The sequence below is a fragment of the Euprymna scolopes genome, chromosome 19 (assembly GCF_053919585.1).
Source record: "Euprymna scolopes isolate OS-2025 chromosome 19, ASM5391958v1, whole genome shotgun sequence".
NCBI lineage: Eukaryota > Metazoa > Mollusca > Cephalopoda > Sepiida > Sepiolidae > Euprymna > Euprymna scolopes.
In genome coordinates this window covers 87,671,683-87,692,519 of record NC_136500.1, presented here as the reverse complement: position 1 = coordinate 87,692,519, position 20,837 = coordinate 87,671,683, and the positions used below count along the sequence as shown (strand labels likewise).

The 20,837-nt window shown below is 33.4% G+C and overlaps 1 protein-coding gene across 1 annotated transcript in view; it reads right to left on the bottom strand.

The window, feature by feature from the left end:
- The window catches only part of LOC145240277 (uncharacterized), a 66,333-nt gene that overhangs the window by 15,775 nt on the left and 29,721 nt on the right, over positions 1–20,837 (bottom strand). The window contains exons 2-3 of the mRNA XM_080103859.1: positions 18,701–18,795; positions 10,271–10,362 (exon numbers count right to left, since the gene is read on the bottom strand). Coding sequence (XP_079959985.1) covers positions 10,271–10,362; positions 18,701–18,795 — 187 coding nt within the window. The remainder of the gene's footprint in view (positions 1–10,270; positions 10,363–18,700; positions 18,796–20,837) is intronic.

Genomic DNA, 20,837 nt, shown 5'->3' with positions numbered 1-20,837 from the left:
CCCAAAGGCTCTCTTTTCATTGGCTACTACATTAAAATGTAGTGCCATTCCTTTCCCTGGATTGTTCTAAGTACACTTGATCATCATCACGTAACGATGAGTGTTTAACAAGCAAGCATAAAGTGCCATTTCTTTTTGCCTGGTGTGACTTGACCAAAGATTGAACACTGGTCTCCTAACCTTTTTTCCTTGGTGAAACAACCGGCATTTATTGACATATATTTATTTACCGTCTTTTCCTCTCGCCCTCGGCCACCACATGTAACACGTCTATCTCTGACATGATCCTCGGATAGCTTTTGAATACTACCTTCTTCTCTGACGTGATTCCAAGTCTGCGCACACATGCTTCTTTTTATACTCTTTTTCCTTTTTTTTTTTTTTTGCCATGATGTCATCTCGTACCATGCTCGGTCATTTGCATACAACTGCCATACATGTGTCCGCACTCTATTACATAAAAATACGCAAACGTCTAAATATCCTACATCTAGCTCTGAATGAATGACGTCTTTTGATATTTTTTTTTTTTTACTACAAAGAAGTCACCACTTATCAAGGTCCAGAGGCCACTCGAGGATAAGGGTCAAAGAGTGTAGAGAAGTCAATGGGACAATATAACAAGCGTTAGTAGTGTAAATTTGGTAAATTGGATTACTTAAGGGGAACAGCTTATCAAGAACTTGTTTACGTTGGACTTGAAGACGACCATATTGTAGTCAGCTGGAAAGCAAGCAAACAGAAGAGAGTTCAACAGGGGTGCAGTTCTAAGAAAGAAGCTTTGTTTATGGAATCTACGTTTAGGTTTAGGCACAGATAAAAATGTGGGGGAAATTATTGATAGTGTTTTATATACATTTACTGCAATCTCTCAAGAGGATGTGAGACTTTAGTTGCACAATTCTTGTTGCAACTTTCAGCTTTCACTCAATCTCTACTTCTTAAAAGAAATCTAATATATAAAAGGATGTATGTTTGTATGTCTGCCTGTCGGTCTGTCTCCATATTTTCAAACTCTATCTCCTCCGAAACTAAAAGTCGCAGAGCGGCGCTAGTGGGCCTCAAATGATTGGATTTTTTACGGGCCATTCTTTTATGAGTCTTTAACCGGCTAAAATTGTTTTTAAGGGGTTAAAAATGGGTAAAAATTGAAAAAAATCGTTAAACATTTTGTATTTTCATGTTAGTTTATTTTTAATTTTTTGATTTTTAATCACTTTATATGCACGTCACGTTGGTACAGTGGTAACGTCACCAGCTTTGAAAGCTACAGGTTCGATTTCGGTGGCACTTAAATACTTTTTCTTTTACTTTTGAGATCACGACTCTATAGTAATAGATACGAAATTTGGGCAAATTAAAATATCATATTTAAGTGTATTTTACGCCCCCCCCCCACCGCTAGTATTATGTAAGAACAAATTTTCTTAAACACAATCGACCAAGTAAATTATTGTTACAGTTGTAGCAAGATTAAGTGTAAGATAAATAATAAAGTTAACAAAGTGAGTTAACATGGTGAGGGGGTAAGTGGTGACATCATGAACAGGAAGTCTATATATCTATAAAAGTGAACGTGTCTGTGTGTCTGTGTACATTTTCCTACGAAATAACTCTGTCAATTTTCAATCTACAGACTCAAAATTTGATATACAGGGTAGTGAGATTTGGGAAAATCTTTGTGATTAGTTTTCGGCCAGAAATTTGGCTGTTAAGGGGTCAAAGTTCAACGATTTGACCTTTGAGAACTCTACCAAACTCCTCCGACAATTTGGGGTCTAAACACTTGAAATTTTAGATATAGGTTCCTTGGACATGGATATAACTTAATAACTTGATTTGAGCCCAAAACAATAAATGTTAAGGGTCATAATAGGGGTCAAAGTTAACAAAATTGACCGCTTTTTTTCTCAACATACACCTCCAAACACCCAGGCAACGCCGGGTTGAAATGCTAGTAATGTAATAAAGGAAGTATGTGTCGAAAAGACAAAAGTAATCTTGGCTTTTGTCCGCAGAATGAAGTAAACATACTTAAAAGATCTTCTTCCCTTTCCCTCTACAGGGACGAGTGGAAAAGAAGTACAATATTCTACACGAGTGGAAAAGAAGTACAATATTCTATACTGTGTAATGCTAGTATTATTTGATGAAACTATACTAAAATAGGGGTTCATGAACAGAATAATCGATACTGATTTTTATGAAGAAAAATCTTTACATCCAACTACTACTACGAGAATAATGAGACATAACTCTACATTCGCTGTTACTGCATATTGCATTCTACTGTCACATGGCAAGCTGCATACAAGCCATCTGTTTACTATTTGAATATTTATCCGCTATTACCCAATGCTCTTCTTGGAGGAGTTGTAATCCTCTTAAAGAAGCAAAGAACTATGCTACACAGTACCCCCAATAGTTTTATAATTCGTTACTTCAGCCTACAAAAGGATTTTTCTCTTTCGGCATTTCATCCCATTTCTTCTGAAATTTGCATTAGTTATTTGACGCTCTTTGGTTCACAGAATCTTCTGTTCAAATAATCAAAAAAATGTGAATAATCAACTCACGAATAACACCAAACTTGGAAGAGCCACAAGAGTAAACAACATGTTAGGCTATTTGGATTTTTCAAACTATTGTTCTCATCTTGGATGTCATTTTCACAACGTTTCCGTTGATGTTACCTCCGATATTCTTCAGGCATATTTTGTAGAACTCAGGAATCTACTTGGGAGTCTTTATGTCGAACTCGGGAATCTTTCTGTCGAACTCGGGGATCTGCACACAATTTTGTATGGAATCCTTTGTTTAATCCAGATTCTCGAGTTCGGCAGAAAGATTCCTGAGTTCAACAGAAAGATTCTCGACAAGATACATCCAAAGAAGGCCGTTGGTTACATTGACTGAAACGTTGTGAAAATCACACTCAAAATGAGAACAAAAATACGAATAATCAATTCTCATCTCAAAAAGTCAGAAACAAATATAACATATCCGACGTTTTAATCTCCTATTATATAAATGAAAAATAATGGTTGACTTGTCCAGAGAATAATTTTGGAGAATTCTAATTGGCTAATTTAAAATTTAAATGCAAAAAAAGAAAAGTGTTATTATTCTTTATATACCCACCTCACACCCCAAAAAGCTGTAATTATCGCACGCGTTCTTTTGTACCAAAGAACTGGTTAATAATTAAGGATGCAGACTATTTTATCGCCAAGTGCAAGTCTTAGCATGATAAAGAATCACATTAAAGTTGTAGAACGTATCGTTAGCAATAAAAAAAAAAAAAGAAAAAGAAAAGAAATATCTTCAATTGCCTAAAATCTCTTCAAATAATAATGTATTATTTAAAATATTTTGTGCGAGCAATCATGAGGACACTTGAACTGAACGCTAAGGAAAGCATAAGTCCATAATCATAATTATTATGATAGTGAACTGATCATTTCCTTTGGCCATTGAGATGCATCCAACCAGTATATATGTCCTGAAGCCGGAAACATAACTTCACTGAGCTTGTTATTGGAAAAGATTTGGATGATATTATAATGGATATATACCTTTATATATATATATATATATATATATATATATATATATATATATATATATATATATATATACTAGCAGGCTACCCAGTGTTGCCCAGAGAATCGTTCATTTTTCCCCACATACATGACGTCATCACTTAGGTGTCATGTATACCGTCATGTTTTTCGTCAGATTCTATGACGTCATGTAGGTCGACATAACATATCTATATGTATTTATTTATACACAGTGATATGACATTATCCATGACGTCATTGTGAATAAAAGAGAGACAGGAATACATATATATATATATATATATATATATATATATATATATGAGAATAATGGAAATAGTATTTCCGATGAAATAGAGAATTAAAAAGGAACAAACCGAGTTATGTGTTCATCAACGTTTTGTTTTTATTTCGAGGAAGTCTCGAAATAAAGACGAAACGTTGATGAACACATAACTCGGTTTGTTCCTTTCTCTCTCTCTCTCTCTCTCTCTCTCTATATATATATATATATATATATATATATATATATATATATGTATATATATATATATATATATATATATATATATATATATATATACACACACGTAGATGTCGTAATTAGCTAAAGAAAAAAAGGTAGCTATGTATTGTTTTACTGATCATAGCTTTAGAAGGGGGGGGGCGAACATAGTAGAAACCCATTCTTTATTTAATTGTATTTGTTGAGTTGGTTATGAGAGGTGAAATGATTAATCGCAGCATAGATTTGTTTTTGTATGATTTTAGCTAAGGTAGCGTTTGTAAAGTCAAAACGATGCTCATATTCCATAGAAGAAGAAGAAGAAGAAGAAGAAGAAGAAGAAGAAGAAGAAGAAGAAGAAGAAGAAGAAGAAGATGTCTACAAGGACACAGAAAAAAGAAATTGCCGCCACCTCACCAATGTCAATGAAGTGGAATCCCTGTGAAGGTTGAAGAATATCATCCAGCTTTGGGACGATACGGTTCATTTTTATGTACTTACTCTAAATTCTTGTCAGAAGTAAATCCAAAACCTAGAGCAAAATATTGGAGTTATTGGTTGTTCTTTTAAATTGTTTTCATTATTCCAGCAGTAAAGAAAGGAAAGAAGAAAAGATCAACATTCTTGTGATTGCCACGTCACCATCTACTTCAGAGAGACGATCGGGCGTTTTCTGTCAACAGTGTAAAACCGGACGGTTGTTCACAATGAAAGCTGTACAGCACCCCACATTATGTTAGAAGCGGTTCCTATTTCTGTCCTCCCCACGAGGGCAGAGGTAGATCCAGTCATGAAGGATTTTTCCTCCACTAACCGAGGACAGAAAAGATGAAATGTAGCATCAGAACAGATACTACACTGTAATCTTGTCCCGAAATTGAGTAAATGTATCTAATTTAACTTCAGTCTAAACATTTGTATACAAGACCATGTAAGTTGGTCTGTCATGCTTTAATTTCAAATAGCACTTTTGTTGGTCTTTCATGTCAAAATAATAGTTTCGTTGGTCTCTAATACTTAATTTGAAATAACTTAAGTTTTTAAAAGCATTTTTCTTGGCGTATCATGCTTACGTTTGAAATAAGATTTTCTCTGATCCGTAATGCTTAGGTTTAAAATAGCATTTTATTTTTCTGTAATGTTTAAGTTGTAAATAAAATGTCTATCGGTTTGTCATGGTCAAGTTTATTTTTGCATATCGTTGATGCTTAATTTTTCAAAGCATTTTTATTGGTCTGTCAAGTTTAAGTTTTAAATAGCATGTCTTTGTTGAGTAAAGCTGAATTTTTCATTAGTATGTCACCTTTATGTTTGAAAAAATATTTTTGTTGATCTAAAAACACATTTTAATTGACCCCCTCTCTCTCTCTCTCTCTCTCTCTCTCTCTCTCTCTCTCTATATATATATATATATATATATATATATATATATATATAATATAAAAAAAATATCAAAAATGTAATTGTCTAGCTTAGATGCTTGAAAGTACCATAAGGTTGAAATAAATTATTGCATCAACAATTATGTAATTTCCGTGTTATATTTTTATGTTATTGCTCTGTTTACCACATTGAGCTCTCATACCCGGATTTCCTCCTGGAATTATTCCATTATAACACTATATATATATATATATATATATATATATATATATATATATATATATATATATTAGCAGGCTGCTCAGTGTTGCCCAGAGAATCTTTCACAAATCTTCAGAAATCTTCAGAAATCATTTTTGTTGCTTTGTTAGGTTGAAATAGCATTTTCGTCGGTTATTCTTAAGTTTTAGTGGACCTTAAGTTAACTTTCCGCAGCCGTAACTCTTGCTTCTTTATTTTGTCCATTAGTCCTCACATTACATGATGTTTGTGACAATGGGGAAAGAATTGCTGTCTTTTGGATTGGAATCTATCCATATAACATTTATCGTTGGCTAGTTTTTAACTTTGAAGTGGTATTTTTTTTAGCTGTTTATTAATTTTTTAAAACTTTTTTAGCTTTTTACTTTTTTTTAGCTTTTTATTTATTTATTTTATTTTTTATAGCTTTTTACTTTTTTTAGCTTTTTATTTATTTTTTAAACTTTTTTTTAGCTTTTTACTTTTTTTTTTAGCTTTTTATTTATTTTTTAAAACTTTTTTTAGCTTTTTACTTTTTTTTTTAGCTTTTTAGCTTCATGTCTTGTGTACATTTCTGTACATAATTTTATTTTAAAGAATTTTTGTTGTTTGGTCACGTTTAAGTTTGAACAAAAGCATTTTCGTTGGTCTGTAATGCTTAACTTTGAAATAACATTTTCGTTGGTCTATCAGGCTAAAATATTAAATGATATTTCGTTGGTCTGTCAGGCTTAAATTTTAAATAATATTTTCGTTGGTCTGTCATACTTTAATTTTAAATAATATTTTCGTTGGTTTGTCATGCGGAATAATAAGAATCGCTGTTCACACTTTCATCTTTGCCACCTATTCCCTAATACTCACGCAGATCATGTGATTGATTGTATTACCCTGGTTGAGAAGATTCCATTATATAGAGGTCAGCATTACCATTTAAATGTGTGTCCAATGCAAACACTTGTTTCACTAGAATTAAAGATCAAAGTTGAAGCTAAGGTCACTTTGCAGATTGAGATGAATAATTTAGATGCTTTTTAAAAACGCTTCGCTTTGATATTCCTCTCATTTCCAGCTGATTAATTCATAACACTTCAACAAGTTTCGTCCGCGCATAAACTTGTCGACGATGCGCACACACTTGTCTATGGGAGGCTTGGTCTGTTGGTCAGGCTGAAAACGGTTTGATCCTGAATGCGGAATAATATAAACTGCTAGATGTTAAAATAAAAATCATAATAAAATTGTAATATTGTAGATTAATACCCTTCAATAAAACACTTCTCACACAAAAAAAATTGGATTCTACATTTTTAGGTGATTACATTTGAACAACCTAGAAAAATTGGGCGAAAGAAGATAAAGAACCCCCCCCACCTTCATACAATCACACACACACACACACACACACACACACACACACACACACACACACACACACACACACACACACATAAATCATCCAATTAATTTAGAATGAGGGATCTGTTTCCCATATAAATTTGAATTAAAGTGATCCTCCATTTTAGTGTCACTCTCGCAGTTAACCAATTTTTTTGCTATGCAAAATCCTGTGCATTTTTTTCGGTGGTGGTGGTCGTGGGGTCTAAAGTTTTAGGTAATTACATATAGTTTTATGACCTGACCACTCAAAGTTAGTTTCAGTGGTAAAAAAATTTGCTTAATTGTCCTAAAAAGCTACAATAGTTCGTAAATAGCAGATCATCATTTTATGTTAAATTTATATACACAACTCTGAATTCTAAAGTAATCGTTTTTTTTTCTTTCTTTCCATCAAGTTTTTCAAGATGTTTACTCATAATCGTCTAAAAAGTACAATGTCATCATTTTTTGGTGGGGGGGGGATTCCGTGGAGGGTGTTTATCTACAAATATACCAAAACTAACTTTTTACTAATGAGTCCCTGCTTATCAAGGTTCTAAGCCATTCAAGGACAACAAGGAGATAGATGGATTGTCATTTGAATGATGAAGAGAGGGTTAAAAATATTAAATAAACTTAAAAAAATTAAATAACTTAAAAAAATTAAATAAACTTAAAAAAATTAAATAAACAAGGATTGATTATTCATGGAAATGATAACAAGTATTAACGACATTGATTCAAAGACGACCATGCTGTAGTCTACAGGGAAAGAATTCCTGTAATAATGTGTTCCACAGACGAAAAGCATGTTGGTTGTTGTCGTGGAAAAGAAAGGAGAAAAGTTACTGACTCCGTAGATATTTTCGTATTCTTAGAATTGGTATCTGTTTTATGACTGCAGTTTTGCTTGTGTGAAAAAAATTGGCTGACAAAGAGGAGGCAACTTCAATAAAGACCGACAGGAGATTATCTCCCTTTCCTTTGCCGAAATTTTAAGGATGTGCGATTTTTTGTTTTTCATACAATTAGAGGCTTTCAAATGCTAATAATTTCTTAGCTTGGTCTACTTAGTAATTTTTCTTTTTTTAGCATACGTGCTGATTTTTTGAACCGTCTGATTCTCCATCTTGCATCCCTGTCAATTATTTTGACCTCATTCCACAAATCGAACCCTTTCCATGGATAGAGCAGAAAAAGGCTAATAACGAATCTTCTGTGGAAAAGAGGCTGTAGACCACAAAAGAGATTTTAATTCACTAGATTGTGAAGTCGATTTTGTACTCAGTCATGGTGAGAAAGAGTGCCCTGAACATCACATTCCCAGATGTGACAAAAGTACTCCATTTTAGGACGCATCTTATGTGACATCCTTGTATTTGTTTTACAAATACTTCGATGGAATGGTCTTAAAAGAATTTGCTGCTTTGGTGGTCCCTCAGACCAACTTCATTGATGCTGGAAGGCTTTCTACTCTATTAGCTTTTTTTCCTGAAACTGCTAGTCTTTGCAGTTTTCTCTCTGTTCTTCGTTTCTCTGACTGTACCAACATGCATAAATTTAAATGTAATGTGAACAAACATTTTCTATCAAACTTCCCATTCAGGATGCCCCTATGAATACGATTCCTGATTCACAATAACCCTATACATCTCAGTGGCAATGTGCATATATATATATATATATATATATATATATATATATATATATATATATATGAGCAAACAGTTAATAAAACATGTTAAAAACACTTTGAAATGAGTTAAAAACATATTTAATCTGAAAAGGAAACACTAGATAAGTGGATAGTCCTTAATCCGCGGAGTTTCAAAGAAATACTTTCCTTCTCATCAGAGGGTAGGAATTAGCAAAATGCGGGATCGGATTTTGCATGCAAAAGTATTTGATGAAACAACAAGTAAGTAAAAGATCTTACTTGATAACAAAAAGTGATGCGGAGGGAATACGGTGAAGAAAAAGGTGATTACACGTGAATCGATAGTCTGGTGGAAGATAAATAATCCAGTGACGGTAAAATCCAAATATATAACTTCAAGAAAGTTAATTGAATTTCCATCTGCACAAGTAAAATCCAAGGAAATCCCGTAATTGGAAGATGGTCCAAAATAATCCAAAGGCAGAAATCCATGGAATAATTCACAAAAATGTTTACAAAGGAAAAAAGGAAAAAATTCCAATAGTATTAATAAAAGAAAAATAAGATATGCTTTTCACTCTACTGCCGAGACATAAATATAAATAAGAAAGATCAGGGAAGAAAAAGAGGAGAAAAAAAAATTAAATGGTGATAGAGTTAAATATAAAATAGCGAAACAAATGTCAAAATGACCCAGACAGGAAATGTTAAAGGCGCGAAAAAAATATATAGGGCAAAATAATATAGGTCAACTGAAATGTACAGATCATCACTTAAAAAAATGTCAGCAAGAGTTGTTAGAAGACACTAAATGGAAAATAAATAAATAAATAAATAAATAGAAAATAAATAATAAATAAACGATGAATAAATAAATAAAAAATAAAATAAGGGGAGAGGATGGCCGGTATCTGCAAATTCAGGAAAAAGCAAGAAAAATGTAAGTAAATGCATAGAGTAAACTATAAGTAAATATACATACAAGATATGAAAGTGTGGGTAGATTGATATATTAGATAGATAGGAAAGTTTAAAGAATAAAGCAGAAAATGCAGATAAAAAATCGGCCATACAAAGAAGAAATAAAGAATTAAAATAAAGGATTATTAAATTATAAAGTATTAAGAAGTATGTAGAAAAAACGATATATATATATAATATAAATAAGCGGTTTGAGCACTATATATATATAAGGGTAAAAATAAAAAATCCAACACAAACTTATTATAATTTTATATTTATAATCTCATTATAATTTTATTATTATAATCTCATTATAATTTATTTTGACCCAGAACGGACCTCTTCATACAAAATGAACTTGTCAGGTCTATAGTTGACATAAAAGTGATTAACTTGCCACTGTGGTATGTATGGTTCAGGGAGGATAAGATATACCGCGGCATCAAAAACATCAATTTCATTAACCCTTATCCTCAAGTGACTTTTAGCCTTGATAAGGTGTGGCTCATTATTAAAACAAAATCTTTATATCACTTGTTACAAACAAAGTAAAACATTTGTTTTCTTCACGATTCTTACCCTCTGATTGTTTTCCAGGAGACACAGACACCATTTTCCATAAGTCTCTCAGATATTTTCTCACATTCGAAATCATTGTCATCTATTGGAATCTAAAAAAAGATTTTTTTTAGTAAAAATTGAAACATATATAATAAGAATAGGTGGGTAAAAATAAGGTTAAATAAACGGTATTATTTGACATGAAGCTAGATTAAGGAAAAAAGTGGAAAATTCTCATTAGAAGTGAAAAGCTTAGAATTAGGGCTACGTGTAACGAAATCACGAGTTAAATGTAACAAATAAGCTGATCAAATCTCATTTTTTTTTTTTTATCTTGAGATGTTTTGATACTATAATCCATGCAGTGCATTTGATGGACAGCATTGGCCTTTGCAGACAATCATTTGATGAAATTGCAACCTCTCACATTTTAAATGACTGGTACTTCTGCAGTTTACAGACCGTTCTATTTTTGTAAAAAGAGGATTGTCAATTTTAATTCAATTTTTACAGTATCGTATGCTTACTAAATTGTTAGGCGAAAGTACAGAACAGTTAACAAAGACCCCTCCCTCCCAATGTTAAGAATGGATTTCTAAACAATAATGTTATTATTTCAACACAGTCCGTAAACTGCAGAAGTACCGGCCGATTAATTGAAATGCCTGTCGAGACACTTTCGTGATCGTCTTATCAGTAAAAGATGTGATCCTGAATGGGTTCCACACTCTCCGGTCTTTAACCACAAAGTTTATTGTTGTTTTATTTATTTTTTTTTTTTTTTTATCTATGTGGGTATCTTAAAGTATTAAAACAATTCCAAGACTATTCCTGAACTGGAAGAGGTCATCATAATCGAAATTGTGGCGGTTTGAAGAAAGGTGTGAAGGTCAGAGTTATATCCAGTCACTCGAGTTATCGAAAGCAACATACTAAATCTCTTCGGACATATCAAAAGGTTTTAAACCGGATTATCTAAAATATGCCTAGAAGGAATGATAGAGGAAGAACAAAAGTGAGGAAGGTTAGGCAAACGCTGACGTGACAACGTCTACATGTAGTCACAGATAGTTTAAATCAACTTAAGTATTTATCATTACATAAAAGGAACTTTGTGTGTGTGTGTGTGTATGCGTGTGTGTGTGTGCGTGTGTTTGAGCTTGTTCCCTATTGACTCGAAAACAATCAAACCAATTTTTATGAAATTTCACACAAAGATACCTATGTGCCTGGCAGTGCTCTTAAATAGGCTTTGTATCAGAATGTCTCCGATAAGTATCGATAGTCGATAATCAAAATAATCCAATGAAAGAAGGAACAGGCGATTTCGATCAAAGTTAACACCTTACACAGCCTAGCATTACAAATCCATTTGAGAAGTTTTATTACCACACAAGCCGAGAGGCCCGACATATAAAATCGAGAGTACGTTCTTTGATATGATAGGGGTGCGTTCGAAATAAATGTTTTTGTTTAAAGCACAATTGAAGCATGATACTTGACTTTTGCATTTTAAACTTTAATGCAAGCCATTATATACATAAAATAGTTTTATAAAATCAACAGTAGGTTCTCTTCACTGCAATGTAAACTGCAATGTGTTGTGGACTAAGTCACTGCAGGGAGGCATGTGAAGTTTCCCCCTAGTGCACCGTGATGGGTCCCCAACTAGAGCAGATAATCAATCGATTTCATTGAACAATCGGAGATTTCATCGATTTCGATGACAATAAAAAATATGGAAGTGTGAAACATTCGTTGATCATCATTCAATTCCGAGCAACGTCGGGTCTCCCTGCTAGTGGAACAATAAAACCCCGATTAAATGGAAAGTACTTTTTTATGTTAATGTGCGACCTGATCTATCCAACGATGGTGAAACATGATAAATCCAGGAGTACTTGCAACGGAGAGATGCATATTTGGAGTAGATTGTTGAAATGTTACTTTACGTAAATCATTTCATATTCACATTCGCTTAAACTGGCAAAAGGCCATTTAATAAACACCTTGAAAGCATTGTTAACCCCCAATTAACTTGCAATTTTTACTAATTTTCAACACTGCTATTATTAAGAAAGAGATGACTACAAAAAGAAGAAAGAGAGAAAGAAGCAGAAAGACCTTATTAGACAACACATTATTTCGATTCCACGGACTTCTGTTTTATCCTTAGTGTTATTTTCACAACGTTTCCATCGATATAACCTTTCACCATCATCGGATGTATCTTGTCAAACTCGAGAATTTTTCTGTTAAATTTGAGAATCTACACAGAATTTTGATGGAACCCTTAGTATGCTCTTGTTCTGTCAGCAATGACTGGATAAAATTTGTAAGTAATTAGTAATTATATTTTGAGTGTTGCCTACACTGAGGATTGAACCTTCAACCTCCAGAAGAGTTTAACTTTACAACTGAATTTTACCAAGTACTTTATCCACTACGCCATGGGTTCTGTCTCATCTAAAAAAATTCAGAAGTATAATATTGGAACGTATAACAGAAATATTACTTTATCTAAATCATAACATATTCACCCTTGCCTAAACTGGCACAAGGCCATCTAATAAACATCTCTCCTTACCTTTGCTGATTTGGCCACGCCTTTCCTCGATACCCAGGTGACTTCATCCGTGAAGTCATCAATCCAGCTCCACCACCAGGCTGGAAGAAACGTTGCGGTGATCAACTCATAACCTGGCTCAGGACAGTGAAGCAAGATGCTGAAATGATTCTGAGCCCCCCACCTTTACAGGGTCTCTCGTTAGAACTGCGAATGGCTCACACTTATAACGGAAACAGCATTGAATCACTGTGCCTGGTTAGCCAGTGTTCTGGACTTGGTGAACTTTTTGGAAAGAGCTGGCCCAACCGACCCATGATTATGGCCATGAATTGATTTTATTTTCTAATTTTTACTAATGTTCAAAACCACTGTTATTAAGAAAGAGATGACTGCAACTAGAAGTAAGAGAGAAAGAAACAGAGAGACCTCATTATTCACCGAGGAACAACTTGCAGTGCAACTTTGGAATATACAGTTAGAGTTTTACTTTATCTAGATCATCCTATATTCATAATTCCCTAAACTGGCACAAGGTCATCTAATAAACCACAGATATTGATCGAAACATGTAGCAATAAGGTTTTACACTTTGTCTTTACTATTTTTTCTGTTTTTTTGTTTTTTTTTTTAGATTTTAGATGTAAGGTTGGGGTTAGTGTTAGAGTTAGATAATTTCTTCTCCTTTTCTTTTTTATTCCTTGTTTATATTCCTATGAAACCGAACTAGTCCTGGCTCGCATCACGTACTTGGCTTTCTCATATCACCTGTTGCATACGATAACAAAAGCGTTTATATAATTTTTTTTCTTACATGCAGTTTAGCACGTCAATTAGTATTGATTAGCAACGACTTGGGTGGTCAGAACTCGTTAACGCGCAATTACCGGTCAATATTTATTCAAGCAATTAATAATCGATAAGATCTTTTATGAAATATATCACAACATCAGTTGGATGGAGATACAGCTGATGCTGAGCCTTAGATATAGATTTCGAGCACGTGTTCGCGTGGGTGTAGGGTTTTGAGGGACAATGAGTGCAAAAAGGTTAAGAATCAATTTCATTTTCTATCAAATCATTTGCCATTTGATTTGTTTTGTTTTCTGGCATATCGACCATCTAGGTTATCTATAATATAAATCTCACCTGTCTGTTTAAATGTATGTATGTATGTATGTATGTATGTATGTATGTATGTATGTATGTATGTATGCCTAATACTTTCGACAGAGGCGACGGATTTTCACGGGATTAATATCGTTTTGAAGCTCGACTCTTCGGACGACGAATACCAAAAAATTGGCTAAAAACTTTAATTCCTTCACCCTCAACTGGGCACTTTTCTACAGGGCGGGGTCGCTTTTTTCGCCGGTATTTTCGAAAGTCATCCCCTCTTTTCGATTGACTAGCTTTAATTAAAATCTACGTCACTTCCGGATCGGCGATGGACGCAACAGCAAAGACGTCATGCTTTTTTACGTCCTTTTCCTCCTTTGGGGTATGGATTCGAGTCTACCTATTACCACTTTTTCTTTTTTTTAAACACCCGGGCAAGGCCAGGCACCCAGGCTAGTCTATAATATAAAACTCACCTGTCTGTTTAAATGTATGCATGTATGTATGTATGTTTGCATGTATGCTTAAAATTTTCGATAGAGGCGACGGATTTTCACGGAATCAGTATCGTTTTGAAGCTCGACTCTTCGGACGACGAATTTCAAAAGATTGGTTTAAAACATTAATTCCTTCACCCTCAACTGGGCACTTTTCTACAGGGAGGGGGTCGCCTTTTTTGCCGATATTTTCGAAAGTCATCCCCTTTTCGATTGACTAGACTTAATTTAAACCTTCGCCACTTCCGGTTTAGCGATGGGTGCAATAGCAAAGACGTCACGTTTTTTTGTTTTTTTTTTTCATGTTCTTTTCCTCCTTCACGGCACGGGTTCGAGTCTGCCTGCCTACAACCACTTTTTTTTTTCTTTTTTTTTTTTTTTTGCTCAACATACACCTCCAAACACCCGGGCAATACCGGGCACCCAGGCTAGACTATTATTTTATAAAGTAAATTGCTATTTTGTTTTCAATTTTCTTATTATTTTGCTGTTTTCTTATTTTTTTTTTTTTTTGCTAGGGATGGAGTATCCTGCCGGATGGCAAACATTCACCAGCTATTTCAAAGACCCCAATCGATAAATCTTATTAGGATTCTAACCATCTCTTTAAGTTCAATTGTTTGGATCCCTCTTGCTCTTGGTTCACCGGATATATTTGGCAGGCAGGTTTTGGGATTCAATTTCATTTGTCCGGTAGCTCCCATAGTTACTGGAATGATGATCTTCCTAAGATTCCAATTTCTTTTCATGTCATACATAAGACCTTGGTATTTCGTTATCTCCTCCTTCTGATCTCTGTTTAAGCCAGCATCATTAGGAACACTGACTTCAATTAGGGCTGTTACTCTCTTCTTCTTGTCCCATATCACTATGTCTAGTCAAACAGCCCCGTTTGCTGAAGTAAGTTGCTGTAAGAATTGCGTAGTCATAATGTGTTTTTTTTTCTGGTATATGTTTCCAGAACTTTCTGCTATAATTCAATTTTTTTACAGATGGATCAATGAAGATATTTACACACTCCATTGTGTGGCATTGTATAGTCGCCCCCCCCCCCAGCAAAACCTTGCAATTGGATATCAGGTGGTTCACACTTTACACTTCTGTGTGGCAGAAGCTACTTGTGCCTGTGTCTGCGTGTACAGCTAAAAGTAAAAAACTACACAAGACACAGTCACAAAGCTGTTATATTCTTTTTCATCATTTGCATCATTTGCACATTTTTTACATTGATTTTTTTTTTTTTTTTTTTTTGCAGTTACCAGAAACAGAATATCCAGGGGAATAAAGGGTTGACATTTATAGTGATTTTTCAATGTTATTATGTAGTAATCTATTAACTTTTTCTTTTCTTTTTTTAGTTACCAGAAAAAGTGAGAGACAGGATGAAAGAGATATGGAGTGATCTAGAGAAGTGAACGTAGAAAATTGAAAAGGGGAGAATAGATAGGCAGGAGTAATCAGAAGAAGCAGGTAGAGAGAGAAAATATTTAAAGGAAGATGTTATGCACACTTTTTAACTCTATTATTTTGTTGCCCCTACTTCTGAGCTATGCTGGATAACCATGCAGGTTTTGTTTGAGTTGTTTTACGGCATATTAACAATATTAATGCTGAACAATGTTGTAAAATATAAATATATAAGAAGGCTAATTATTTTATATTTCTAGAAAACATTACCTCTAGAATACATTCCCCTCCAAACATTGTTCTCAGAAAACATTACTATTCGAAAACATTACTCATTGGAAACATTACTCTTTGAAATCATTACTTTTTAAATACATTACGCTTTAAAAACATTACTCTTAGGAAACATTACTCTTTGAAAACATAACACTTTTAAAATATTACTCTTTTAAAAAAATACTCTTTGAAAACATTACTTTTAAAACACGTTAATCTTTGAAAAAACTACTCGTAGAAAATATTACTCTTTGAAAACATTACCCTTTAAGTAAATACTCTTTGGAAACATTACTATTTGAAAACGTTACTCTTTGAAAATATTACTCTTCGAAAACAGTACTATTTGAAAACATTAATTTTGTAAACATTACTCTTTGAAAATAAACCTTTTTGAAAAAATTTCTCTTTGAAAATTATTATTCTTTGAAAATATTACCCGTTGCAAACATTACTCTGAAAATATTACTGTTTGAAAACATTACCTTTTGAAAACATTACTCTGTGTAAACATTACTCTTTGAAAACATTACTCGTTGAAAACATTACTGTTTGAAAACTTTGCGCTTTTTGAAAACATCACTCTTTGAAAACATTACTCTTTGAAAACGGTACTCTTTGAAAACATTACCCTTTGAAAACACTACTCTTTGAAAGCGGTACTCTTTGAAAACAGTAGTCTTTGAAAACAGTACCCTTTGAAAACAGTACTCTTTGAAAACAGTACTCTTTGAAAACAGTACTCTTTGAAAACATTACTCTTTGAAAACATTACCCTTTGAAAACAGTACTCTTTGAAAACAGTACTCTTTGAAAACATTATTCTTTGAAAACAGTACTCTTTGAAAACAGTACTCTTTGAAAACAGTACTCTTTGAAAACATTACCCTTTGAAAAAATTACCCTTTGAAAACAGTACTCTTTGAAAACATTACCCTTTGAAAACAGTACTCTTTGAAAACAGTACTCTTTGAAAACATTACCCTTTGAAAACAGTACTCTTTGAAAACAGTACTCTTTGAAAACAGTACTCTTTGAGCATATTTTTAGTTAATATTGAAGACAACGAAAGGAAGTCTCATTTTAACATTTAATAAATAACTTGTCGCTTTCGTTAGTAGCGTTAGTAGAAGAGAGAAACAGGTTAGTAAAAGATAGAATGTATTGCCGGCTTGTTGAGGGAGAGAACAGTTCAGTTCACACGTGTTTATAGCTAATAGTCGCCGAGATGCAGGAAGCCGGTTAAAGGAGGGAGAAAGGGCAAAATCTTCAGTATGTTTGCGTGTTGTCGTGGGTGAGTGTGAATTGTATTGACGAGAGCAGTTCTTTAGCATGATAAATAAAGTTCGTGTGGGTACCGCACGTGGAAATAAAAGCGAGTGTGGGGAGAGCCATAGCTAGCTTGTTGTACTCACGTTCTGCCTAGGGCCGAAACTCCAGCGAAGTCTGCTCCCAGCCAGGGTCAAGATCAAAGAGGCTTGAGAGTTTCAGATTTCACTTTTTATATACTCTGTCACGTGACTGAGAGCTGGCTTGTGATTGGACAAGCCAGGGAGAAAGGGATTTCAAATCTCGAGTCGAGAGAATTAGCTTCTGCCTGTTTGTAGCGAGTGTCGGCTGTTACATATTAAAATTCGAAATCAGTACTCTTTGAAAACTTTACTTTTTGAAAATATTACTCTTTGTAAACATTAATCTTTGCAAACATTACTCTTTGAAAACATTACTGTTTGAGAACATTGCGCTTTTCGAAAACATTACTCTTTGAAAACATTATTCTTTTAAAATATAACTCTTTTGAAAATATTACTCTTCGAAAGCATTACTCTTTGAAAATATTACTCTTTGAAAACATTACTCTTTGAGCATAAATATTACTCTTTGAAAATATTATTCTTCAAAAACATTAGTTTAAAAATATTTCTCTTTGAAAACATTACTTTTCAAAACATTAATTTTTGAAAACATTATTCGTGTCTGAAGACGGCCTCTACCAAAGCCAGGAACTCATTGCAGTAGTACCTGTCAGGAACCCTTCTATAAGTTAAATAGAATCTATCATTTATAGCCTATTCTATGCATCAACTAAACAAATTCATCGACAAACCGATCAACTTATTATAATTGTACTCGCTCAATATAAACAAACCTAGCAACAAAATCCCACGCTTTCACTGTGTAGGATGACAGCTGTCTATGCTAATAGCTTCTTTCTCTTCACTTCTTGCCTTTAGAATTCCCTCCTTGCTTCTTGTTTCCCTGGCTGTACCAAAATGCAACAATTTAAATGTAATACGAACAAACATCTTGCTGTTTAACTTTTAACTCAGGGTACCCTTTTAAATCTGACCCTTATCATAGTAGCTCTTTACACTTCAGTGGTAATATGCCTTGTTTGGGACGAACAAAAATAATTAAAAAAAAATTCACACACTGAACATATTTTTAGCCTGAATAAATATTTGATATAAAGGAGTTGAATCATAACCGGTTTTATTAAAAAAAAAAAAAATCAGCATTCAAATAATCTCAAAGGGGTTGATGTGTCACAAAATAAAACAGACAAACCATTAGGTTGCTTACCTGTGATTTCACTGTGGTTAGATAAATTGGAGGGCCAGTCAATTTGTTGGATTTTGACCGGATTCGAACTTTGGTTGATTTTGTCTTTTTAGAAGCTGAAATGATTAAAAAAAAAAAAAAGAAAAAAAAAAGAATCTTTTTCTGAATTTCATTTGGTCCTGGATATGACCTTAAACTATATCCGATGGTGAGGCCCCAGCTTGCGAGCTTTGGGGAGTGTGGAGCCACCCTTTAATTGCCATTGCTCCCAGGTCCGCTCTGGCCCGGAGTGGGAGTACCTGTTAAGGTCCCAACTATGGGTTTGACTTGAAAAGAAAAATATATTCTATTAAAAAAATTTTCTTCAAAATAACTGGATTCGGTATTAAATAACCCAAAAAGGGTTGATATGCCGTAAAACAAAACCAACCAACCTGAATTTTATTGCTCTACTACATATGCAAATGGGTGGTTAAAGTTAAGCAACATTAGGCCTGGTTAGTATCAGATGAGTTCTTGAACTAAGTCTGCGCTCATATGCTCCGGTTCATCTTTTTGCTGTTGTTGTTGCTATTGTTGTTGTTGTTGTTACTGTTATTCTTCTTCTTTTTATTATTATTATTATTATTATTATTATTATTATTATTATTATTATTATTGGCCGTGTCAGAACTTAATGGTTAACAAATGAGAGAGGGTCTTATAGAGCTTGCTTTGCTTATATTTTCATTATCCATTTATTTTTCAGATCGATCACAAAAGCAAAACAATAAAATAGACTTACTGTTTGAGATAACTGGAGATATTAGTAGTCTTTGGTATTTCGAGAATATAATCTCTTTTTCAGAAAGAAAAGGGCAAAAGCAAGAGTCATTAAAAGAAATTTTTTTTATTTAACAGCATTTCTTAATATTTCTTTCTAGGTCACTTTCAGACATGATAGAAGGCTCCTATCGCTATTGGGATTTGTACACAACTAGCCAACTAGTAGATGGTTTGCAAAAGCAAAAAAGAAAGAAAAGAAAACCGGTTTTCATCAAATGGAAATGGAATCATGTCGTTTTTTCTAGTGCGACAATTCTATCGTTCCACCCTTTAATATTTAATATTCGTATTGATCTAGAAAATATATGAAGATATAAAAACAAGCTCTACAAGACCCTCTCTCGTTTTCTCATTTTTGTCCAGACGCTAGATCACTTTAGCACTTGGTTCCTTGCATTGCTATAGCCTTCTTATACTCTTCGTCATCTATACAAGCATATGCACACTCAACTTTATATGAAGAAATATGCAGGATGTCATGCTTATCAAAAACGTTAGTCCGTGTGAATCAGTACAATGTAATAATAAATTATTGGACATTTACCATTACTGTAAAGAGGTAGATTAACCCGTCAGCGGAACATGAAATCCGCCTTTATTTATTGCAGCCACCTGCTGAAAGCAAACAACGATTTAAGAAACAGTTTAAACAATATCATTAAAAAAAAAAAAAGAACAGTTCCTTCCATTTTTTTTGATAAAACTGGGAGGTGACGATGGCTAACAACCTGCGTGTACCGCGTTCGAATCCAGTTCGTTCCACAGAAACATTTTCACTTTGGTTGCCTTCACATAATTCCGCTGCCAAAAGAACTTTCTTGGAGAGGGATAGGTGCCAGCAAGTACCCTTACTGCTGCACAGAGAAATATCATCAGAAGTAATGGTAAAACTAATATATATATATATATATATATATATATATATATATATATATATATATATATATATCTCAGTCTAAATAAATATTTGATATTAAGGATTTGATATTAACTCCTATTAAAAGTACATAATTTAATTTTAGACACAGGTTAACTCTCTCTACCATTAAGCGATTCCTCTGTTAACTTTATATATATATATATATATATATATATATATATATATATATATATATATATATATATATATATATATATATATATATATATACTAGCAGAAGTACCCATTGTTGACTGGGTTCAAAAACTGCCTACACAAAATGGACTGTGATTAATGAAAGTATGATAGGTTATGAAAATGAGGGGTTGAAAAGAGATAGGTTTTGATACTCAAAAAATTTACCCTAAGCAAAATATGATGACAGTAAAGATAATTTCCACGAAAATATATTTT